This window comes from Cetorhinus maximus, chromosome 10, assembly GCF_964194155.1.
Source record: "Cetorhinus maximus chromosome 10, sCetMax3.hap1.1, whole genome shotgun sequence".
NCBI lineage: Eukaryota > Metazoa > Chordata > Chondrichthyes > Lamniformes > Cetorhinidae > Cetorhinus > Cetorhinus maximus.
In genome coordinates this window covers 127,801,114-127,827,423 of record NC_135888.1, presented here as the reverse complement: position 1 = coordinate 127,827,423, position 26,310 = coordinate 127,801,114, and the positions used below count along the sequence as shown (strand labels likewise).

The following is a 26,310-nucleotide window of genomic DNA, read 5'->3' as shown; positions in this document are numbered from 1 at the left end:
ATGCAATTATGCGAACCTATCAATACTCCACACATACAATGGCTTTCAGTTCAAGACTAGTTACGGGGGCAGGAAGACAATGATAAACGTCATGCGAGCCCATTGAAAACAACAAGACAACAATCACCTGGGGAAGCCTACCAAAATCAGACAAAGAACTAACCTTAGTTTGGTTTTAGATAAGAAATTCAAAAGAACATACAACTGGGCCAGGAGTGAGGAGGGGAAGGCGGACACAGAAGGGAGAGCAGTTTTGAAAGCTGACACAGGAGGGTGAGCAGAGTTTATGCAGGGAGCTGAGCCAAGCGGAGGAAGGAGATCTGGAGGTTTGCAGGCCTGCAGGCAACATCCCGGCAAGGGGCACAGGATGGCAGGCTAAAACCGAAGACAACAAGGCCACAACCGCAGCCCTCCACGAAGATCGACCGCCCACAACTGCGCCCTCCACCCAACTGAAGAACCCTCACAGATTCCACAGACCAGGACCACGTGGGGACGGCAGGCCCCAGAGGACACAAAGAGCGTACCCCAAAACTGCAACCGGATTACCTGGCTGGATTTCGAACTGTCAAGGAACCCTGGTTGGTGAGCATGATCCCAGACCTCTCCTACTTCAATTTAGTTAGGTTTTGGGGGTGGGACAAGGGTAAGGGGATTAGTAGTATGATTTTCCCTCGTTATGCCGTGTGTTCCCCATTCTTAACTAAGTGTACTTTGTAGGTCTGTATAATCTCAGTGTAATCCTAATGTTATAAGTTCATTTGTGGCTTCAGTAAACACAGTTTTTTTCTTGCACTAAAACCGGTTGTCTGTTGCACTTTGTCACAACCCCCAAATAAGTCCAAGGTCTAGAACCCAGGGAGCGGGAGCGATTCAGACCGCTCAGAAGTCAGAGGTGAAGCTGATACACACCACCACCCCCTACAGTTACCCACCACAGAATTCCCACCAACTGGCCTGTTCTTGTAAGCATAGTATTCATATTACAGGTCCAGCTCAGTTTCTGGATGTTGACATTGATAGTGGGGGATTTAGCAATGGTAAGGCCATTGATTGTCAAGGGAAGGTGGTTGGGTTCTCTCTTGCTGGAGATGGTTATTACCTGGTACTTGTGTGGTGCAAATGTTACTTGCACCTTCTCAGCCCAAGCCCGAATGTTGTCCAGGTCTTGCTGCATTGGGCTACATTTGAAGTGTGCTCCATGTTGTAATGCAGGAAACACTGCAGCCAATTTGTGTGCAACAGACTTCCACAAACAGCAATGAGATAATAACCAGATCATCTATTTCTAATTGATGTTAGTTGAGCAAAAAACATTGCCCAAGATAATCAGGAAATCACCCCTTTATTCAATAAATTGTGCTATGGCTTTTTTTTAGTGTCCACCAGGGAGAGCATACAGGGCCTCGGTTTAAAATCTCTTCTGAAAGACGGCACTTCCAATAATACAGCACTGCCTCAGTACTGCATTGATGTGTCAGCCTAGATTTTGTTGTTCAAGTCTCTAGAGTGGTATTCGAACCCACAACCCTTGACTCAGAGAAAAGAATGTTCCCCACTGAACCACAGCTACTCAGCACTTTGAAGTGGTCGAGTATGAGGAGCTTTACCCTCGGACTGCTTGATGTTGACATCAGGTGCCGCAAGGTAATTCAGGCTAAATAAGGTTTATTACCCAGCAGTAACATTCCTCACCTTGAAGAACACAAAAATAAAAACATGAGAAAAAATTGCAACGTTAAGTTTCAATACCTGTTGCTTTTTTCTGAAAATCAATAGATCCATAATGAATATCTTCTCTCTCTGTATCTGCACAGAATAAGACAGAAATATAGAATTTGCATCTATATATGTGGTGCCTGAACACATCCCAAAACAAGTTGTGAATTTCTTTTAAAGTGAACTTAGAATGATAACATTTTATATTGAGTTTGAAAATGATTTAGTTAAGTCCACAACTAGGGTCTTAAACCTAAAAAAGCAAAATAATACATAGATATGATTAGCATGTTGACTAAGGTAGATTAGGAATGTCCATCAAACTATATGATGGCAAACAATCAATTTAAATAATTAATAAATAATTTTCAAATATGCACTACTTTAACACACAAAACAGCACAGAAAAGAGTGCCATAATTTTGATTAATCAAAGATGTTAAAGTTTGTATTAGATCAAAGGAAGAGGCTTATAACTTGTGAAAATTCGATGGTTGGCAGGAAGGCAGCAGGCATCTTGAAATAAGAAGGTTGAGGTGCAGCTGGTGTGGGTTGGGGGTGTGGGCTGGTGTCGGGCATGGGGGGATGTAGATTTCTTTAAAATTGTAATCGGTTTTGACAGAGTAGATACATGTTGGGTGGAGTGGGTGGGGAGGTGGGTGGGGGGTGAGTTTTAACGGGAAAGGAGAGGCGGGTGTGAGTAAAATCCTAACACGTGATGTTGAGTTGGGATCCTGACAACATCCAGCCCATTTCTAGGCTTCACACGGGGGGTTTTGCTCCTCTATCCCATTATGTTCCAAGTAATTTTTAGCCTAATTATTCTCACCAAAATATAAAACCTCTCATTATCTAAGTTGAATCTTATTTGTCAATTATATGCCCATTCTTTAAGTTTATTAATGTCTTCTTGTCATTTACTGCAGTCTTCCTCTGTATTGAATATCACTCCCTCCCCTGACTAATTTGGTATAGTCCACAAATTTAGAAATTGTTTGTGTTTGTAAAGTCTAACTCATTAATATAAATTACGAACAGCAATGGTCCAAGCACTGAACTAGCTTTCCACCCTCCTTGGATCTGTCGAGTAGGTAATTAAAATATCCCAGTCAGTCATTAACTGCTGCTTTAACCAACCATGCCGACATGTTCTGGCTGGGCCGAATGGTCTCTTTCTGTGCTTTATATTATATTTAGTTTCAAACAGCCATTCCTATTGTAAACCTGTGATACATACAATGACCAGGATGGCTGAATAAATATGTTTCTGTATTGTGCTTGAGACCTGCCAGTATTGAGCAGACCAGTATTATATTATTAAAGAGTCTTAAATATCTCAGTATTTACCATTGCAGATCTGAAGTGCTTCCTACTCAAAGTATTAAACTAGAAGCAAAATTTAACAAAATAAAATCTGTCAGTTTCTATTTTAACAATACCTACACAGATGGAGCCATCATATGATTCAGTTACTTACTGTCTTTTTCTGCCTTTCTACTGACAACTGCATATTCATCGAATCTACTCGTCTCAGGCACCGCAGTCTCGTTATCACCTGGGAAATAAGATTTTTCTGATTAGGGCATGACAATGACTTGATTTTTAAAGAAGTTGTATCAGCCATTTCTACAAAACTGCTACATGGCTAATGAGACATACTGAAATCATTTGGAAAATGGAATCAGACCACCAGGAAACAAACCAATATTGCCTAAAAAGGATTGTCATGCTGAACTGAATCACTGGTGCTAGTTGTCACAAGTGGTTTTAGAAAAACAAGAGTAAGTATGACAAGTGTAGGAGACATTTAATGGTTGTCGGGTGATAACTCAGGAAATGTACAGCCACACATCGAGGGGAAGGGTTAAGGACTCAAAATGCAGCCATTGTTTCAGAAGAGCTATTAATTGGAATATTTGAGTAGTCTATATAACACAGTACCCTACAAACTAAGGTTTAGAAAGTACCTGGATTACAAGGGTCTGCAGTGAAGACCAAACAGTAAAATTGGGAACTGATTAGGATGGTTAAAATTCATTGCATTTGCATTCAAACTGATATTTGGGTGTGACAGAATAAAAGTGCAAATTGCTGTGCTTTTGAAGTGTAATTGAAAAATACAAATGGGGATACATAACTGTAATGAACAAACAGAACGCAGCACTTGTAAAAATCTTATTTGAACAGTTTAAATGTTACCTTGCATTTGCTGATTTTCATGAAGATTTGAATAAAGCTGAGATGCATCTTCTGTATTTTCCCCTGGTCGCAGAGCTTTTGGTCTTTGACTTTCCAAACCTGTTCATATAGAGGTCACCTATTAACCCACAGTCAGCTTTCCTTATAAATGTCATACATTCTTATCAATAAACTCTGCTTCAAAATGGACCATGAGACCAGGTATGACAAACATTGTGACAAAATATAATAGATATCTCTGCAAATATCAGATCCAGACCTGATGATACTTGACTTGACACAAGCCCCACACCGGGACATGAGCACATAATCCAAGCTAACATGTCAGTGCTATTCTGAGCAGGTACTGCAATTTCACAGGTGGATAAGATATTAAACTATGACACAGCCCGTTCACTTGGATGTCTCACTGGTTTCTTCATCAAACAACAGTAACGACAAACAGACTCGCTGATGATTCAGCACATTTACTGTTCTGGATCTTCATTCAGTCAATAAACTCTCTGTTTGCCTTGGTAACAAGAGTAACTACATTTCAAAAGTAATTGATTGGTGGTAAAGTACTATAGGACATCTTGAGGACATAATACTGTCATCATGAACCGTAACCCAGAATCCATAAAATTCAAGTTGAAATCCCACCATGGCAGTTTCAGTATTTGAATAGAGTTGACGAATTAAATCTGGATATAAGGAGTTGTCATCAATAAAAATGACTATGAAGCTACTGGATAAAAAAATCCAAATAGTTTACTAATGTCCATCCAGTTCGCCTTCTTCCATCCTTGATGTAGTGTGATACAGCAGTAATAGAGTTATAGGCTAATCACTATGAGAATGGTAGCATAGTGGTGACATTGTGGGGTGAGTAATCTCAAAGTGTAGGCTAATGGTCTGGAAACTTGCATCCAAATCTGGCCATGGCAGCAAGAGGAATTTAAATTTAATTAACAAATCTGCAGTAAAAAGCTAGTTTCTGTCATAGTGATCATGGAATTACCGATTGTTGTCAAACTCCGACATGTTCATGAACGTCTTTCAGGAGAGGAAATTTTCTGTCCTGATTCAGTCCTTGTCTTCGTCTCCAAGCACACAGCAATGTGGGTGACTCTCGACTGTCCCATGGCCGAGCAAACAGCTCATTTGTATCAAGCAGTTGCAGGAAAGTCAAATAAACATCAAACCAGTCAGGCCACCCAGCATTGATCTAGGCACCAGCAACGAAAAGCATATTCTGTCCAATTGTCCCTGCAAAATTCACCTCACTAGCATCTGGGGATCTCAACCAAGGACCAGTCAAGTAATAGCCTGACATAGTCATACTCACTCAATCATGTCTTCCAGCCAATGATCCAGAATTTTCCACCACCAAAAGGACAGCCCCACCAGAGATGGCGGCACAGTGGCATTCAGTCAGGAGGTTGTGGCCCTTGATGCCTCAACGTTAACATCAGACCCATGAAGTTTCATGGTATCAGGTTAAACATGGACAAGGAAATCTCTTACTGATTACCACATTCGTTCAACTGATGAATCAGTATACCTCCCAACTGAATGCCACTTGTAAGAATCACCGTGGGTGGCAAGAGCATGGAATGTACTCTGGATGGGTACTTCAATATCTGTCACCAAAAGTGGTTTGGAAGCTCCACTACTGATCGAACTGGCTGACTCCTGAAGGAAATATCTGCCAGACTCGGTCTGTGACAGGGAGTGAGAGACTCAACAGGACGTAAAAACCTGTTGCAGATTCATCTGTCCACGACCATGTTGGCAGGAGTGACCAGCACACAGTCCTTGTGAAGATGAAATCCCATCTTCGCATTGAAAATACCCTCCAGTGTGTTACGATGAGTGCGATATATTCAGAGTAGATGTAGCAGCTGGAAACTGGGCATCTGTGTGTCACTGTAGGCCATCAGCAACAGGACAATTATATCTAATCACACTCTACAGGGAGGTGGTAGCGTAGTGGTATTGTTACCGGACTAGTAATCCAGAGACCCAAGGCAATGCTCTGGTGAACCCAGATACAAATCCCACCACAGCAAATGGTGGAATTCAATAATTACCTGGAGTTAAAAGTCTAATGATGACCATGAAACCCTTGTTAATTCTCATAAAAACCCATCTGGTTCACTGAAAGAAATCTGCTATCCTCACCTGGTCTGGCTGACATGTGATTCCAGAACTACAGAAATGTGGTTGGCTCTTAAAAATACCCTCGGAATAAGGGCAATTAGGAAAGCTATAAATGCTGGCCTAGCCAGCGAGGCCCACATCCCAAGAACAAATTTTAAAAAATTCTGTAGCCTTATGTCCCGGCAACCTCTCCCATTACCATCGAACCAGGGGGCCAACCATGGCTCAATGATGAGTGCAGGAGAACATGCCAGGGCCAGCACCAGGCATTCCGAAGGGTGTGTTGCCAACCCAGTGAAGCTACAACACTACTGATCAAGTTGGCTGCGTGCATTTCAAAGAGCGGAAACAGCATGCAGTATACTGAGATAAGCTCCATCATAAGTAATGGATCAGATCAAATCTCCCCAGTCCTGCCACATGAATGGTGATTGACAATTAGACAATTAACTGAAGGAGGTGGCTCAACAAACATCCTCATCCTCATGTTGGGGAAGACAAGCACATCAGTGCACAATACAAAGCTGAAGAATTTGCCACCATCTTCAACCAGAAGTGCCAAGTGGATGATTCATCTCGGCCTCCTCCTGATGTCCCCAACAGGAGGAGGGTAATTCAATTCACTCCAAGTGATATCAAGCAATAACTGAATACAACAAAGATTATGGATCTTGACATAATTTCGCTGTAGTACTGAAGACTTGTTCTCCAGGCCTAGTCACACTCCAAGCCAAGCTTTTGCAGTACAGCTACAATACCCTGCATCTAATCAACAATGTGGAAAATTGCCCAGGTAAGTCCTGGCCACAAAAAAGCAGTACAAACCTAATCCAGAAAATTACCGCTCCCTCAGTTTACAATCAATTATCTAAAAAGCGATGGAAGGTTTTATTGACAGTGCTATCAGAAACTGAGCTACAGGCCTCAGTATAGGAGCTTAGTTGGAGCATCTATATAAAATACTGTGGCAACTAGAACAGGTCAGAGGCTGGGAATTCTATGGAGAGTAACTCATCTCCTGACTCTCCTAGCCTGTCCACCATCTACAAGGCACAAGCCAGGAATGTGATAGGATCCTCTCTACTTGCCTGGATGATTTCAGCTCGGATACCATTCAAGAAGCTCAACACCATCAAAGACAAAGCAGTCCATCAGGTTGGTGCCCCATCTACCACCTAAATATATACTCCCTCTGCTATTGGTGCACCATGGCAACAGAGACAACAATGTACATGTTGCACTGCAGCGAATGGCCAAAGTTTCTTTGGCAGTGCCGAACTAAACCTGGGACCTCTACCAAAGAAGACACCAGCAGGTGAATGGAAACACCAGCACCAGCAAGTTCTCTTCCAAGGCACACATCATCCTGACTTGGAAACATGGCACCATTTCTTCCCTGTTGCTGGGTCAAAATCTTGCACCTCCCTTGCTAACAGCACTATTCATGTACTTGCACCAGATGGACTGCAAAGGTTGAAGATGGCAGATCACCACCATCTTCTCAAGTGCCATAAAGCAATAAATGCTGGCCTTGCACTCATGCCCACATCCCATGAGTGAATAAGAACAGAGACACAAACACATCTGTTTATGTAATCCCACATCAGCATCAACTTACACCACTTTAATGCCTTGAATGTTAATGAAATACCCCAAGGTGCTTCACAGGAGCATTATAAAATAAAGTATTACACCAAGCTACAAAAGGAGATATTGGGCAGTTTTCATCGTAGGCAACGGGGATCTCACCCTCTAGCTGGTGAGCTGGTGAGAGACCCGCATTGCCTACTTTTGGGAAGGCCCAGAGAATAAAGTGCCAGCCAGGCACATAACTGTGCAGCGGTGGGCCATCCCCTGGATCAAGGACCTGGAGTGGAAATCCCGCCTGTCAGTTAATTAGATACTGGAGGCTTTGCATTGCTCTGCAGTGACACTGTGGGAGGGGTGGCTGCTGCTGGTAATGCACCCACCCGAAGCCCAGGTTTGCACAGGGACCCAGGCACAGAGGGAGTTGGGGGGAGGTCGTGGGGTGGGGGTTAGTGGTGGAGAATGTTCAGCAGCAAGGGCAGGTGTTGGCTTTCAGTGAGTTCCCAACTTCCGGATACAGCAGGTTCCTCGAGCAGGCACTCAGTACCCAATAATGAGAGACCTCCAAGCAACCCCTAAAGAATTTGGTTTTTGAGCTTCCCCCACCTGCCGCTGGGTGAATACCATTAATTGCCCACTTAAGGACCTCAATTGCCAACAGGGCAGGAAGGCCACTCTCGAGCTTTTGTACCACAAAATCTTTGGGGGGCAGAGGCAGGAAGGTGGTGGGGTCCACTTCCTGCCCTATTAAATGCCCCCCACTGCCATCAAACCTACCTCAGGGGAAAGCATTAAGTTCTGCCCAATCAGTCAATTGACCAAACGCTTGGTCAAAGAGGTTGGTCTTAAGAAGTGTCTTAAAAGAGGAAAGGGACGTAGAGAGACAGGGGGATGTAGGGAGGGAATTCCAGAGCTCAGAACAACTGAAGGCACAGCAACCAATGGTGAAGCAATTAGAATTGGGAATGCACAAGAGGCCAGAATTGGAGGAGCACAGAGACCTCAGAGGGTTTGTGTATGGGGGAGATTATAGAGAGAGGGAGGGTCAAGGCCATGGTGATTTGAAAACAAGGGTGAGAATTGTTTAAAATCAACACGTTGTTTGACCAGGAGCCAATGTAGGTCAGCAAGCAGAGGGATGATAGGAGGACGGGACTTGCTGTGAGTAATCCAAGTGGATTGCATCTTATTATAAATGGTAATTATAAGTACACATATAACTAATTATAAGAAATTATAAACAAGGTGTAATTGTAATTCTTAATTTCTTGAAACATGTGCCACATTCGCATTCAAATGAATGTATGAAAGCTGAAATTGGTTGCAACAATTTTCCTATCTTACCTGCAGCTTTGCACTTTATCCTCAGCACCACTGCCAGGATAATGAGAAGGAGAAAAGCCAGGCTCACAAAAATAACAACACCGGTATGTTGAAAAGTGTAAGAATCTGTGAGAAGAATAAGCACAGATTTTACATTTAGTTTATAGTTTAACTCAGAAGAAACTAATTAAGCTCCCCTCATGACCCAGTAGATAAACCTTCTGCCTGATTTGTATCCAACCATACAAACCAGTAGATCATAGGTTTAATCCCTGATACAAGTTAACTGGCCTCACTCAGGAATGTTGGAATGTCACAACTGTCCTCAGTCCCCATCAGTTATAGAACAGAAAATATAAATCACACAGGGTTCTACTTCCTGGTTGCATTCCAACAATTGCTTTGAGTTTTGTGCAGATGACTGGTAAGCTCAGGATTTGATTCAGCTGTGAAACCTCATGCTGTATAATAGGTGAATATTGCTCCTTTACAAGGTTATACTTGAATAATGACTATTTGAACGAGAGCTGCATTCAATGGGGTAGATTTTGACTTTGTGCGACAGATGGAAATGGATCAAAATAAAAATGGAGAGAGTTTAAGATGGGCTGGTGACTCACGGTCAATTGTTCACACTATCACAGTTTCAATATCCACCACAACATGTGAGGAAAAGAGGAAAGAGGCAAAAAAACTAGGACAAAAGATTTGTACTATATCTTCCTGGCCATAATATTGAGCAAGAATCAATGATCCTTGATAATACTTCCTCAGTAATTGCTCTACAAGACATATTAGAGCAGGAAGACGCTGATATGTATTTATGACCATGATGCACCTCTAACCAAATATACAATCTAGGTTAATCTTTCAGAGGGAGCTGGGGCAAGTGTGGATGAACATTCCCCTGGGATGGTGATGAGATGCAGCAGTAACAACTCACCCCATGCACCACCATCACCTGGTGGCAGGTTGGAGGCGACCTTCAGTAGAGACCTGGAAATAACCAACTATCCACATTGTGTCAGGTGGGAAATGGTGTAAAAGACGGGATAGCAAAAGAAAAAGGAAGATTGTGGTATGTGCAAAACTATAAAAGTAACCCTCTTGTTCAAGATTACTTGTTTAAATAAACGTGGTCATACAATGAATGTTTTGATAATTTTTTATTCCTGACTTTGATCACAAGTCAAGAACTTAAAGAAATTATCAAAGACTTTGTAATGAGAGTGGCCTCCTATTATTATTACTATAAAAGCAAAATACTGCAAATCCTGGAAGAATAGATGCACAAAGTATTTTCTAAATGGGTAGAGAATTCAGAAATCTGGAGCGCAAAGGGGCTTGGGACTCCTAGTCCAGGATTCTCTTACCGTTAACTTGCAGGTTGAGTCGTTAGTTAGTAAGGCAAATGCAACGTGGCATTTATTTCGATAGAACTAGAATATAAAAGCAGGGATATGCTGCTGAGGTTTTATAAGGCTCTGGTCTGACCACATTTAGACTATTGTGAACAATTCTGGGCCCCGTATCTCAGGAAGGATGTGCTGGCCCTGGAGAAGTTCCAGAGGAGGTTCACGAGAATGACCCCAGGAATGAAAGGCTTAACATATGAGGAACTTTTGAGGACTCTGGGTCTATACTCGATGGAGTTTAGAAGGATGAGGGGGGGATCGGATTGAAACTTATAGAATACTGAAAGGCCTGGATAGAGTGGACATGGGGAAGATGTTTCCATTAGTAGGAGAGACTAGGACCCAAGGGCACAGCCTCAGAGTAAAGGGAAGACCTTTTAGAACAGAGATGAGGAGAAATTTCTTTAGCCAGAGAGTGGTGAATCTATGGAATTCATTGCCACAGAAGGCTGTGGAGACCAGGTCATTGAGTGTATTTAAGACCGAGATAGATAGGTTCTTGATTGGTAAGGGGATCAAAGGTCACCGGGAGAAGGCGGGAGAATGGGGTTGAGAAACTTATCAGCCATGATTGAATGGCAGAGCAGACTCGATGGGCTGAATGGCCTAATTTCTGCTCCTATGTTTTATGATCTAAAAACAAAAATGGCTGGAAAAACTCAGCAGGTCTGACAGCATCTGCGGAGAGGAACACAGTTGATGTTTCGAGTCCGTATGACTCTTGGTAAAGATTATTATTCAGTTCAGCAGAAAATGATACAAATATGATTCCAGCACAATCATGATGGGTCGAATGGTCTCCTGTTCTGTATTATGCTGTGAAAAGAAAGCCATTTAATCTCAAAGAGCTCACTTCCATAGGTTCTATCCCAAAACCTTATCGGATGATTTTCCTGGTCTTAATGTCAAAATAGAATCTAAAACTTGGGCACTTGGTGCTGAAATGATGGGTGCAAATCCTGTGCTCCTGTTTTCCACCTGAACAGCATTGCATCTGTATTTCCAATATGGTTTTCAGATGGTTGCCCCTGAAGTTAGTTGACCAATATAAGTAACGTGTGACTAAGTCTTGCAGTCCTGTGCACTCAGATTCCATTGATGGTGAAGGGTTCTCAAAATTCCCACATGTTTCAAATCATCAACAAGGATATGACTTTTGAACTTTTATGGCAGAGGACCCAACTGCTAAGTTAAGTGTAGAACCCTGCAGACAGGAGGCTAGGCCCATGAAGGCCTGGGACTGGACATTCCCGGGCTTGTTGAGTGCAGTGTGTATTGTTGCCTGAAACCAGACAATGAGAGGAGACAGAATACACATTCTTCCCTTTAAAACAATCAACCCAGAGAAAGACTTCATCTTACACAAAACAAACGCCCATCAAAATCTTGCATAAATAATCGCTACTAACTACTAAGGCAGGAAGGCAGTAATCAATGAAATTATGCGAACCTATCAATACTCCACATATACAATGGCTTTCAGTTCAAGACTAGTTACGGGGACAGTAAGACAACGATAAACATCATGCAAGCCCATTAAAAACAACGAGACAACAATCACCTGAAGAAGCCCACCAAAATCAGACAAAGAACTAACCTTGATTTGGATTGAGATAAGAAATTTGAAAAACAGTATAACTGGGCCACCAGTTACGAAGGGGAGGAGGGTGAACAGTTTTGGAGCGGTTGAAGCAGAGTTTAAGCAGGGAGAGGTAGCTGGGCCAAGCGGACGAAGGAGATCTGTAGGTTTGCAGGCCCGCAGGAAACATACCGGCGAGGGGCACAGGGTGGCAGCCTCAACCGAAGACTACAAGGCCGCAACTGCAGCCCTCCACGAAGATTGACCACTCACAACCGCGCCCTCCACACAACTGAAGAACCTTCGCAGATTCCACAGACCAGGACCACGTGGGGACGGCAGGCCCCAGAGGACACAAAGAGCGTACCCCAAAACAGCAACTGGCTTACCTGGCTGGATTTCGAACTGTCAAGGAAACCTGGTTGGTGAGCATGATCCCTGACCTCTCCTACTTCAATTTAGTTAGGTTTTGGGGGTGGGACAAGGGTAAGGGGATTAGTAGTGTGATTTTCCCTCATTACGCCGTGTGTTCCCCATTTCTAACTAAGTGTACTTTGTAGGTCAGTATAATCTCAGTGTAATCCTAATGTTATAAGTTCATCTGTGACTTCAATAAACCCAGTTTTTTTTTTCTTACACCAAAACCAGTTGTCTGTTGCACTTTGTCATAATCTGCAAATAAATCCAAGGTCTAGGACCCAGGGAGTGGGAGCGATTCGGACCGCTCAGAAGTCAGAGGTGAAGCTGACACACACCACCACCCCCTACAATGGTTACAATTCAGAGACAAACTTACTCCAAATCAAGAAACCAAGAGTTTACAATTTAAATCAGTAAACGGAAAGTGAGTTATTTCTGCTCCCTTCCCAATCTGACGTTACATGGACGAGGACCAGTGGGGCAGGGGTTTATGGGTGGCAGGGCTTCCTGCTCATCAGCAACCTCTATTCACCAGCTGAAAATTGCAACCAGATGGGAAAAGACCATTAATTGACCACTTAAGGACCTCAATTGGATCAAGGGTGGGTGGGCCCACACAAGGCCTCACTCGCTGCCTGTTAAACCATGGACAGGTGTGGGCAGGTAAGCTGCATGAAAGGCACCCATGAAATTTTATGAGCATCCTATGCTCTGCAAACCCACCCTCAGGGGACAGTAAAATTCTACCCAGTAAGTGGGAATGGACAGCCCATTCTATTAGTCCCTGTCCACTCATTACTTATCAATCAGTCTACATCCAATCACCCCTTCAACAAGCATTCACCAATCATCCAATCGTTCAATGGACAATCCTCCAATTATTTTATTAAAATTCAATTACAGGATGTGGACTTTGCTGGCTTGACCAGCATTTATTGCCCATCCCTAATTGCCCTTGAGAAGGTGGTGGGGAGCTGCCTTCTTGAACCGTTGCAGTCTATTTGGTGTAGGTACGCCCACAGTGCTGTTAGAGAGGGAGTTCCAAGATTTTGACACTGCGACAGTGAAGGAACGGCGATATATTTCCAAGTCAGGATAACGGGTGGCATGGAGGGAAAAGCTCAGGTGGCGGTGTTCCCATCTATCTGCTGCCCTTGTCCTTCTCGATGGTGGTGGTCATCAGTTTGGAAGGGCCTGTGGAAGGAGCCTTGGTGAATTCCTGCAATGTATCTTGCAGATGGTGCACACTGCTGCCACTGTGCGTTGGTGGTGGAGGTAGTGAATGTTTTTGGATATGGTGCCAATCAAGCAGGCTGCTTTCTCCTGGGTGGTGTCAAGCTTCTTGAGTGTTGTGGTAGCTGCAGTCATCCAGCCAAGCGGGGGGTATTCCATCACACCCCTTACTTGTTCCATGTAGAGTGTGAACAGACTTTGGGGAGTCATGAGATGAGTTACTCACCACATTATTCAAAGCCTCTGACCTGCTTTTGTAGCCACAGTATTTATGTGGCTAAGCCAGTTCAGTTTCTGGTCAATGGTAACCCCCAGGATGTTGATAGTGGGAGATTCAGTGATTGTAATGCCATTGAACGTCAAGGGTTGATCGTTAGATTCTCTCTTGTTGGAGATGGTCATTGCCTGGCACTTGTGTGGCATGAATGTTACTTGCCACTTGTCTGCCCAAACCTGCATTTTGTCCAGGTCTTGCTGTATTTGGATATGGACTGCTTCAGTATCTGAGGAGTCGCGAATGGTGCTGAACATCGTGCAATCCACAGTGAACATCCCCACTTCTAACCTTAAGGTGGAACAAAGGCCTTTGCTGAAGCAGCTGAACATGGTTGAGCCAAGGACACTACCCTGAGGAACTCCTGCAGTGATGTCCTGGAGCTGAGATGATTGACCTCCAACAACCACCACCATCTTCCTTTCTGCTAGGTATGACTCCAACCAGTGGAGGGTTTTCCCCCTGATTCCTATTGACACCAGACCAATTTATTCTGACCAATCATATCTAGCCAACCATCCACTCATTTCTTGACCAATCAATCCCCAGTCATCCAATCATCTAATTATCTAATCATTCATGACCAATCATTTGGAAGTTAAACACCCCTTGGTTAATTATCTAAGCATTTCCCTCATTAATAGATGCTTAGCCAATCAGTCAATCATCAACCTGCCAATCAGTTCTCGACCAATCATCCTGGCATTCAGCAAACATTCAACTCAACCAATCCCTGCCAATTGCCTCCACTTCTGGAAGTGACGGTCAATGTGTGATTGAAACTCTTTCGAGTTATCAACAGTCACAGATTGCAACTCTTTTCGAGTACAATCATGGTTCTTGGTTTCCGGGAGTGGGACATGAACCCACAACCCTCTGATTCAAAGGTGAGGGTGCTATGAACTGAGCCACAGCTGACACCAGCAAACAGCAGTGTCTGTGAGTTTGGTGCGTCATGATAATGAAGGAAAGAAACCAAATTGCGTCCGGAAATATTGGCCTTTATAAATAAGACCTGAGGTTTCAACATGCACACAAGCCATTGGCTGGAATGCTGCTGGGTGACTCCCTAAGAGATAATGGAACCCCAGTTGTTGCCAGGAAACGTACTGCTAAAGACTTCCAGAAACTAATTGCTCCCCCTGGTAGAGCCAATGGGACATAATGGGAGATGAGCATCATCTCATCAAGAAATCCTGTGAGCAATGCCCAGACAGATTTGTGAATTCTCTCCCCACTTGGAATATACAAAGAAGGGGTTAAAAGTGAACTGAAAGGCTGCTTCGGTTTCTGTTGGTGTGTGCTCTGAGAGAAAGCAAGTGCTGGAAGTTTGACTCAGGAGTAACAGCCACACACAGTACCCCTGCAAATCGCTATTTTGCAGATATCTCGATCTCTCTCCCTCTCTACCGGAGTCAACTCCACTGGAACCTCAAATCCGACTATTCGTCTACCGGAGTTAATTCTGCTGAAATCTCAAATCGCAACAGCCACAACGCTAAATCACCAACTCCCCACGAGTCAAGGACTGTTCCATAAATCTTTATATCTTCACTTACTTCAAGCTAAATTCTTACTTTTAGTCTGTATGACCGTATATGCATGTATTTTATCCTTTCTTGCCTTTAGTAGTTAATGAACTTACACTTAACTTTAACTCAGGAACGTTTGATCAAATTGGCTCCTTCAAAACCAGCGTGATTGAGTCTGGGAAAAAACTATCTGCAGAAGGGGTCCTTTTTAGATTAAATCTTGTGGCAACCAACAGAAAGGGGGGGGTGCTGAATATAGACAGTGAGTCACCTGGGGCATAACAATTCGGGTGTGTCCCAGCCAGAAGGTGACAAATTGAGGGGTCTCGCCTGGATCAACACCTTTGGGGAATCTCACCTTGTCGGGGGGGTGGTTGTAACCGGAGCCTGGGGAAGATGAGGAGCAGAAAAGCAAGGACCAGGGAGCCGAGGAGTGGGACAGCGAAGTCTGGGTTTCTAGGCACGGGACAGCCAGGTCTGGACAGCTGAGGAGCGGGAAGGCGAGGGGGAAGCAGCTGTAAAGTGGAGAGAGCAAGGGCCAAGCAGCCAAGGAGCCATGGAGCGCATAGTTGAGGGAGGAGGGAGTATGTGTAAGGGGCAGAGAGTGTGTGAGGTGGGTGAGAGAGAGCATGAGAGAGGGCAGAGAGAGAGTGTGAGAGGGCAGGGAGGGTGTGTGAGAGGGGAACAGTGTGACAGAATGTGTGTGCAGCAGCAGAGTGCGTCCATAGGTTGGTCTCGCTCCCAGTATCAGGGTTCCCATTAACACTCACCCGCACACAACATCATGCACTCTTATCGACTCTCACAGTGGGTGAGGGTGAGACAGTGAGTGCCCAGAGACTGGGAGTGACTCACATGCTATTGCACTCAGTTATTTATTACTCCTATTTTTAATCCTCATTTATTCATTAATCATTGCCTTTTGCTCAGCGAGTTGTTTCTTTTCACACCTCAGCATTTTTTTGAAATTTATGTTTAATGTTGTGTCGAACATTATGGGGAGAATTTGCTCCCCGTCGTGCGGGCTGAGCGGGAGTGGGCGCGGGAGGGCATACAGCTGACCGTGACCCGCGATCAGCTGCACACCGCCATTTTATGTGGGCAGGCCAATTTAGGCCCAACCAACGTGACACACACGCTGAGCGCTCCCTGTGCGGGTGGGGGGGAGGATGGAGAGTTGGGGCCTGAGCTCTTATGCGCATGTGCGTGAAAGAGTGCAGAAACCATCCTCAGGCACAGAGCTGCCTCAGGGAGACTATTTTCAATTTGAATACTTCAAAAAAAAAGAAATAAATGATTGAGACATGTCACCTCATGTGACAGTGTCACATGAGCTGGGACATGTCAATGAATTTTAAGAAAAAAATTAATTGATTTATAAAGCCTTCATGAAACCTCATCCTCCCCCCGCCCGTGGATGAGGTGTCATGATAAATGCAAAGGCCCCCTGGGCTCTTCACCTGCCCCCCGCCAACGTTAAGTTGTTTCTTTTCACACCTCAGCATTTTGTTTTAATTGATGTTTAATGTTGTGCCGAACATTATCTTTCTGAAATTTGCTCATCAGCCCCTTGAGTGAGAAAAATTTGAAATGTAGCCGCCCACACGAAAAGATTGGACAAGCCTGTTCGAAATGAATCATCATTTGCGGCCACATGGGTTGAAACCACAAATCAAAAAGGGGCAGCCACACTACTAGGAGTGTACTATGGAGCCCCAAATCGTGAGCGGGAGATGGAAGAGCATTTATGTAGACAAATCTCTGAGTGCAAAAACAATAGGGCAAGAAAAGTTGGGAACCTCAACTACCCTAACATCAACTGAGATATGAAAAGGGTAATGGGCACAGAGGGCACAAAATTCTTGAACTGCACTGAAGAGAACATTTTTAGCCAGCACGTAACAAGCCCAACGAGAGGGAGTATAATTCTAGATTTAGTCTTAGGAAGTGGAGCTGGGTAAGTGGATGAAGCAGTGGGTGACCATTTTGGAGATAGTGACCATAATACAGCTAGATTTAGCATAATTATGGAAAATGGTAAATATAGAACAGGAGCGAAAGTTCTAATTTGGGGAAAAGCAAAACTTACGAAGCTGAGAGGTGATCTGGCAAAAGTAGACTGGTTACAGCTACTTGAAGGCAAATCAGTGACAGACCAGTGGGAGGCATTTGTGGTAATCTGAGGTGCTTTAAGAGAAACTCTTTCGAGTTATCAACAGTCACAGATTGCAACTCTTTCGAGTACAATCACAGTTCTTGGTTTCCGGGAGTGGGACATGAACCCACAAATTAACAACATGACTGGATTACCTCATTGCTGTGTAGCGCGGGTTACAATGTTAATCAGTAGTTTAGAATAGGGTCTGGTTGGAGAAGCACACATTGTGTTAGTGCTCTGTTACTTGTGTTAATAAACAGCATGTGCTTCATCTTACATTGGTCTCTGCGTCTGCAGTATCTTGTTTACCAACTCACTCACCAGTCGATAGGCGTGCAACCCTGTTCACTGAGCAAAATGACCCGACAGAGAAGGAACGTAACAACTGGTGACGAGTCAAAACACGATCAGTCGATGATACCAAAGAAAGCCGCGAAAATGAAAAGAAGTAACTCGGCCGGACCTTGCAAGGTGATTGTAAGTGTTGCCTTCACCATAGTCATCAAAGTTATCTCCCTCCAGTATGTCACAGTTTGGTCATTTCAAACCATTTAATCAGACCACCAATGATTGGTCACATGATATTGAACGCCTCACATTCTTCTTTTTGGCCAATGATATGTCGGGAGAGGAGAAGATGCGAACAATCCTCTTATCGACATGTGGCAGGATAACAAACGGCCTAATTCATCGCCTAACGGCACCCTGATTCCAAGAGCTTTGATGAGTTGGTAAATCTTGTGAAAAGCCACTTTCAGCCGAAACCCTCGGTAACAACGCGGTGTTTTAAATTTAATTCAAGGTGTTGCACCCCTGGAGAGACAGTCGCTCACTATGTAGCAGCCTTAAAACAACTGATAGAGCACTGAGAGTTCAGGGTGTCATTAACGACATGTTAAGGGATCAAATAGTATGTGGGATTATTGAAGACGCTATTCAAAAAAGATTGTTGTCAGAAACGAATCTAGACTTCACCATGGGGCTGGAGTTGGTGCTCACAATGAAGAGCACAGTCAGGGATTAAGAAGCAATGAAGGGAGCAGAAAATGGCGCCGTCCTTCACACCGCTAGGGAAGCACCGGTTAGAAAATGCAATGAAGCGCTGGGCTGTGCGGAAAGGTGGGAAACAGCCACCATTAACAGACCAGCAAAAAGCAATAGTTTAACAGAGAAAACCTACAATAACAATGGCAGAAATGGAACCAGACAGCCTGCAAGCAAATGACAATTTAAAACAATCGAGTGTTTCTACAGTCATCGTAATGGACACATTATGTGATATTGTAAAGATAGATTAAGACAAAACTTTAAGCAGAAAGGTAGAAACTGTGAAATCCACATAATAGAGGAACCAGAAGAAACAGAGTCAGACATTTAATCATGACACAACTTAAAAATGGGTAAAACAGAGCCAATCTACGTGACAGTGGAAGTCAACGGGAAATCCATCCGAATGGAGGTGGATACAGGGGCATCCATGACAGTTATAGGGGAACATACGTACAAATATCTGAATGGAGGAGACCACTCACTAAATCTGGAACATTCAGTTGCTAAATTAAAGACGTATACTGATGGTGAAGACATCTGAGTAAGAGATATATGCAAGGTTCCGGTACAGTATGGAAATGAGTCTGTTAATTTGCCCCGGACAGCGGTAGCAGGGTCGGGTCCAAGTCTACTTGTTCAGAACGGGTTTAAGGAAATAAAGTTGGAGTGGACCGAGATTTTTCAACTCAGAATGGAGGATCTGAAGAATTATTGCAGAAATATGCCTCTACTTTCAGGCAAGAGCTTGGGAAGATTCAGGGGCAGGAAGCTAAAATCCACATGGATCCTGAGGCAACCCCCAGATTCTTGAAGGCGAGGCCCGTCCCCTATACATTACGAGAAAAAGGTGATGTCGAATTAGACAGGCTGGAAAGGATGGGAGTCTTACAACATGTACAATTTTCCAAATGGACAGCACCTATAGTTCCAGTACTGAAGCCTGAGCAGAGTGTGTGAATATGCGGGGACGACAAGTTGACCGTTAACAAAATGACCAGACTTGACAGGCCTCCTATACCGAAAATTGATGAATTATATTCCAAGCTGGCAGGGGAAACCCCATATACAAACTCAACATGAGCCTCGCTCACCAGCAAGTTGAGCTAGAAAAGGCCTCTCGGGATTTTGTGACTATCAACACACACAGGTGGTTACACCAACAGCCGGAGTCTCATCGGATTGTGCCATTTTACAATGGCCAATGGAGAATTTACTACAAGGTTTGCCCCATGTTGTGCTTTATCTCGATCATGTCCTAGCAACAGGATTAACTGATAAGGAACACCTGTCTAAACTGGAAGAGGTATTGAAGTGTTTCTCACAAGCCGGAGTATGTTTGAAAAGAGAAAAATGTATCTTCCAAGCAAAATGGTTTACCTGAGTCATAGGGTCGACTCGCATGGCTTTCACCCAGTAGAAGACAAGGTGAGAGCTATTTGGGAGGCGCTGGCACTGATAAACGCCAAAGAACTCAAGTCCTACTTGGGAACGATTAACTATTATGGCCGTTTTCTCCCAAATGTGTCAACAGTACAGGCTCCAATGTATAGTTTACTCAAGAAAAACCACAGGTGGACTTGGCAAGGTCCACAAGGACAGGTTTTTATGACAGGAAAGCAGTGACTAGATTCATCGGCCCTGATGGTACATTTCGACAAAAAGAAAGAAATAATTTGACCTGCGATGCATCCCCTTAAGGCGTAGGGGCAGGACTCTCCCACCGGACCGGGCTCTGAACGGCCCATTGGTTATGTCTCAAGTTCAAATCAGCGTTGCAGAATGAAGATACTCACAAATAGGAAAAAAGGGCTTATCCATTGTATTTGGCATTAAGATGTTCCACCAATGCATCCATGGTTGCCACTTCACCATTGTATCCGATAACAAGCCATTACTAGGATTGTTCGGGGAAGATAAGGTAATATCCCCAATTGCTTCTGCACACATCCAAAGGTGGGCACTGATTCTACCTGTTTACGAATATACTTTTATCCACCGGCCGGGAAGCCAGATTGCAAATGCCAACTCACTGAGCCGATTACCTCTAAAAGACAGCAATGTGAATGTCCCAATTCCTCAAGAGATTGTCTTGTTATTAAACTTTCTGGATTTGTCACCAGTACATGCCAAACAAATAAGAGAGTGGACAGACCGCGATCCACTTTTGTCTCACGTAAGGGAACCATTCTTACAGAGACGGACTAACCAGCTAAAGTCTAATGAACTGAAGCCCTATTTTAATTGGAGATATGAGCTCACCTGCCAGGATGGCATCTTGCTGTGAGGAGCAAGAGTCATTGTGCCTCCGAGAGGAAGAGAGACATTATTGACGGAATTGCATTGTGCTCACCCCGGCATCTCTAGAATGAAAATGTTGGCGCGCAGCTACTTATGGTGGCCTGGGATGGATACAGAAATTGAAAACCTAGTCACGAGCTGCATACAGTGCCAACAGGTAGAGAAATTGCCCACTTCCACTCCATTGCATCCCTCGGAATGGCCAGGAAGGCCAATGGTCCACCTCCACGTTGGCTTTTTTGGGCACAATGTTCCTCTTGATTATAGATGCTAACACAAGGTGGATGGATGCATATAAGGTGAGATCACCCACATCTGCCACCACCATAGACAGATTGCATCAGAGTTTAGCATTACACGGGTTACCAGAGATAATAGTATCTGATAATGGAACGGCATTCACCAGCGGGGAGTTCCAAAGATTTTCAAGCCTCAATGGCATAACACATTGTAAGACCTCACCATACCACACTGCGTCCAATGGTATGGCCGAAAGGGCAGTCCAGACCTTCAAAGTCCAGAATGAAAAAACTGGATGGAGACTCTATTGCAACTAGATTATCACGTTTCCTACTCAGCTATGGGACTACACCACACACGTCCACCGGTATTTCCCCCAGTGATTTTTTGATGAAGTGATGTCTCAAGACACATTTGAGTCCCATAAGGCCAAATTTAGGGGGGAGGGTAGAGAGAAGTCAGGAGGCCAAGAAAAATGGGCACGCTTACCACAGTCGTGAAAGAAACTTCACAGTTTTTGCAAAGAACTTTGGAGATGGGCCCAAATGGCTATCAGGTGAAGTTGGTGCAGTGACAGGACCCCTTTCCTATCACATACCGGTCGAAAGTTGGATAATTAGGAAACACGTACATCACTTCAGGAAAACAAAAACAGGCCTACAGGAAAGGATGTACCAAGCATTCCTGTTGGAGTCTACACCACATGTGGATGGAACTTCTTTGGTTTGGAAGAGCCCGGAGGATCCAATGAGTCTGAAAGATTCGAAGAAACAAACGTACAAGTTCCTACTGGAGAGCCTAGCGGACAGATGATTGCTGGGAGGGAGACCTCGGATAAATCATCTGAAGTTACATAACTACAACATTTGACACATGTGAAGAAGCCACCAAAGGGACTGTATTTGTATACAGTTTATTTTTGTAAATAGTTGATATATTATAAAGATTGTAAATTGTACTTTCGAGTAAAGGGGGAGGGATGTGGCAATCTGAGGTGCAATACACCTTTAAGAGAATGTGAGCAGATTGACCATGTGACCATATTACCCAATTGCTGTTTAGCGTGGGTTACAATGTTAATCAGTAGTTTAGAATAGGGTCTGGTTGGAGAAGTGTGAGTGCTCTGTTACTTGTGTGAATAAACAGTATGTGCTTCATCTTATACTGGTCTTTGCATCTGCAGTACATTATTTACCAACTCACTCACCAGCAGATAGACATGCAACCGTGATCACTGAACAAAGCGACCCGGCAGACGGAACATAACAGCATTCAAAGCGAGATTCTACAGGCACACTGGAGACATATCCCCAGAAAGAAAAAAGGTGGTAATGCCGAATGTAGACCCCATGGTTATCTGAAAGTATATGGGGTAAGATATATAGGAGATAAAGAAAGCTTACGGCAGTCACGCACAAATTGAATGCATTAGAAAGACTAGAGAAGCGGTAAAAATAAAGGGATGAAGTAAAAATGGAAATGAGGAAATCAAAGAGAGGATATGAAAAAATATTGGCAGGTAAAATCAAGATGTTTTACCAGTATGCTAAGAGCATTAAGAAAAGTGTAGGGATTTTTTTTATATATTCACTCATGGGATGTGGGTATCATAGATTGGCTAGCATTTATTGCTCATCCCAAATTGCCCTTGTTCAGAGAGCATTTAAAAGTCAACCACATTGCTGTGGGTCTGGAGTCACATGTGGGTCAGACCAGGTAAGGACAGCAGATTACTTCCCCTAAAGGAATTCAAATTTCGCCTTCTGCCATGGTGGGATTCAAACCCAGGTCCCCAGAGCATTACCCTGGGCCACTGGAATACCAGTCCAGTGGCAATGCCACTGTGACACTACCTTCCCTTAGGTGTTGATGTGGAAGATGTGGGCAGGGTTCTTAATGTGCACTTTGACTCTATCTTCACAAAGGAGAGGGATGGTGCAGACAGTTTATTTAATGAGGAGAAGTGTGAAATATTAGATATAATAAGCATAATGAGAGTGGAAGCACTGGAGGGACTGACATCCTTGAAGGTGGATAAATCACCAGGGCCAGATGGATTGTATCCCGGGTTGTTAAAGGAAGCCAGGGAGGAAATAAGGGATGCTCTGGGGATCATTTTTCAATCCTCACTAGGTACAGGTGAGATACCAGAGAATTGGAGGTCTGTGAAGGTTGTACTAATATTTAAAAAGCATGTGAAGGATAGGCCAAATAATTATAGGCCGGTCAGTCTGACTTCAGAGGTGAGCAAATTATTAGCATCAATTTTGAGAACCAGGATAACTTGTCACTTTGAAAGGCAATGATTAATCAGGGATAGTCAGCATGGGTTTGTTAAGGGAAAGTCTTGTCTTACTAACTTAATTGAACTTATTAAGTAAGTAGCAAGGAGGGTTGTTGAGGGTAGTGTAGTGGATGTAGTCTACATGGATTTTAGATATCTATTTTCAGACTGTTGCCTTAAAGCGGATGTAACTGGGAGCCAGCTTAATTAGGGATTGTAGGAGTCGTTATAGTAGTAATTTGTAGTTCTATGTGTGTGCTTGAAATCTTCTCTTTTGTTAATAAATACTTTAATTTTAGTTTTAAAAAATTCTCAAATCTTGGTGGACATATTACTTCTGAATTCAGAGCATGTGTTGCGAAATAAATGCAAGTTGCAAAATGGTTGTGACAGCGCGATCAAGTTTCCCTCATGGATGTGATCCACCTGGCACATATCATCTGCTGCATGATAACAGAAGCCATATGGAATGCTTTCTTTTCTTGGATGAGGTATGGAATACAAAAGTAGGAATGCAATGCTGAAACTGTATAAAACGCTGGTTAGGCCCCAGTCATACTAACGCAATCGTACCTGAGAGGTAAGGTACCAGACGCCACCATCACCATCCCTGGGTATGTCTTGTCCCACTGGTAGGACAAATCCAGCAGAGCTGGTGGCAACAGTCAGAGGGTGTTGCCCTGGGAGTCCTCAGCATTGTCCCTGGACTTCCATGCAGTCTCATGGCACGAGGACAAGGAACCTCCTGTTGCTTACCATGTACCATCCCTCCCTCAATTGATGAATCAGTACTTGTCCATGTTGAACACCACTTGGAGGAAGCACTGAGAGTGGAAAGGGCACAGAATGCACTCTGTGAGTGGCTCGGCAGCAACATACAGACCGAGCTGGCTGAATCTGGAAGGATATAGTTGCTAGTCTGGGTCTGCTGCAGATGGTGAGGGATCCAAAGAGGGAAAAACATATTTGACATCATCTTCACCAACCTGCCTGCCACAGATGCATCTGTCCATGAAAATATCAGTTGGAGTGACCACTGTACAATCCTTGTGGAGAGGAGATCCTGTCTTCATATTGAGGGTACACTACATCGTGTTGTGTGGCACTACTGCTGTGCTAAATGGGATAGATTTCGAACAGATCTAGTAGCTCAAGACTGGGCATCAATGAGGCACTGTGAGCCATCAGCAACAGGAGAATTGTACTCAACCAAAATCTGTAACCTCATAGCCTGGCATATCCGCACTCTGCCATTACTGTCAAACCAAGGGATCAACACTGGTTCAATGAAGAGCGCAGGAGAGCATCCCAAGTGCAGCACCAGGCATACCAATAAATGAGGTGTCAACCTGGTGAAGCTACAACAAGGAATACTTACATACCAAAGAACATAAGCAGCAAGTGATGGACAGCTAAGGAATTCTACAACCAATGGATCAGATCTAAGCTCTGCAGTCCTGCCACATCCCGTCGTGTATGGTGGATTAACAACTCACTGGAGGAGGAGAAGCCTCCACAAATATCCCCATCCTCAATGATGGAGGAGCCCAGCACATCAGTGCAAAAGATAAGGCTGAAGTATTTGCAACCACCTTCAACCAGAAGTGCAGAGTGGATGATCCATTTTGGCCTCTGCCAGAGGTCCCCAGCATCACAGGAGCAGGTCATCATCCAATTCAATTCACTCCATGTGATATCAAGAAACAGCTGAAGGCACAGGATAGTGCAAAATCTATGGGCCCTGACAATATTCAGGCAATCGTACTGAAGACTTGTGCTCCAGAGCTTGCCGCGCCCCTAGTCAAGCTATTCCAGTATAGCTACAACTCTGGCATCTACCTGGCAACATGGAAAATTGCCCAAGTATGTCCTGTACACAAAAAGCAGGACAAATCCAACCTGGCCAATTTCCACGCCATCATTCTACTCTTGAACATCAGCAAAGTGATGGAAGGGGTCATCAAGAGTGCTATCAAGCGGCACTTCCTTCACAATAACCTACTCATTAACGCTTAATTTGGGTTCCGCCAGTGCTGCTCAGCTCCTGACATCATTACAGACTTGGTTTAAACATGGGCAAAATAGCTGACATTTGTAAACAATGGAATTTACATATTAAAAAGGGAGAAACTTGCATAAAGGAGCATGAGTCTATGTGTCAGGAGAAGGCATTGTAAGATCTAACAGAAGGTTGTGAAGCCTCCAGTATTTGTGCATTAAGCCTGCTGTCTGCAGAAACTGAAGCAAGAGAGAACCACTTTGAATTCCACTGTCCAGAGAATTGTGTTAATTTGCTGGGTTTGTTTAAAATCCATAATATTTTTAGACTTTTTGCCTTAAAGGGGCTGTAACTGGGAGACAGTTTAATTAGGGATTGTAGGAGTTGTTATCATAGTAATTTGTAGTTCTATATATGTGCTTGGAATCATCTCTTTTGTTAACAATTTTTAATTTTAGTTTTCTTTAAAAATTTTCTCAAATCTTGGCGGACTCATTACTTCTGAATTCAGTGCATGCATTTTGAAATAAATACAAATTGCAAAATGGTTGTGACAGCGCGATCAAGTTTGCGTCGGGGATTTGATCCGCCTGGCACATCATCTACTGCGTCCTAACAGAAGGCATCTGGAATGCTTTTCTTTATTGGATGAGATATAGAACACAAAAGCAGGGATGTAATGCTAAAGCTGTATAAAACACTGGTTAGGCCCCAGTCATACACATGGAATCGTAACTTAGAGATAAGGTCCCAGACACAAACATCATCATCCCTGGATATGTCCTGTCACACCAGCAGGGCAAATCCAGCAGAGGTGGTGGAAACAGTAGCAGTGTGTTGCCCTGGGAGTCCTCAACA

At 43.8% G+C, this 26,310-nt stretch overlaps 1 protein-coding gene across 1 annotated transcript in view; it reads right to left on the bottom strand.

Moving 5' to 3' along the window:
- The window catches only part of LOC144686002 (uncharacterized), a 49,733-nt gene that overhangs the window by 2,428 nt on the left and 20,995 nt on the right, over positions 1-26,310 (bottom strand). The window contains exons 6-9 of the mRNA XM_078551117.1: positions 8,992-9,096; positions 3,919-4,017; positions 3,197-3,274; positions 1,753-1,809 (exon numbers count right to left, since the gene is read on the bottom strand). Coding sequence (XP_078407243.1) covers positions 1,753-1,809; positions 3,197-3,274; positions 3,919-4,017; positions 8,992-9,096 — 339 coding nt within the window. The remainder of the gene's footprint in view (positions 1-1,752; positions 1,810-3,196; positions 3,275-3,918; positions 4,018-8,991; positions 9,097-26,310) is intronic.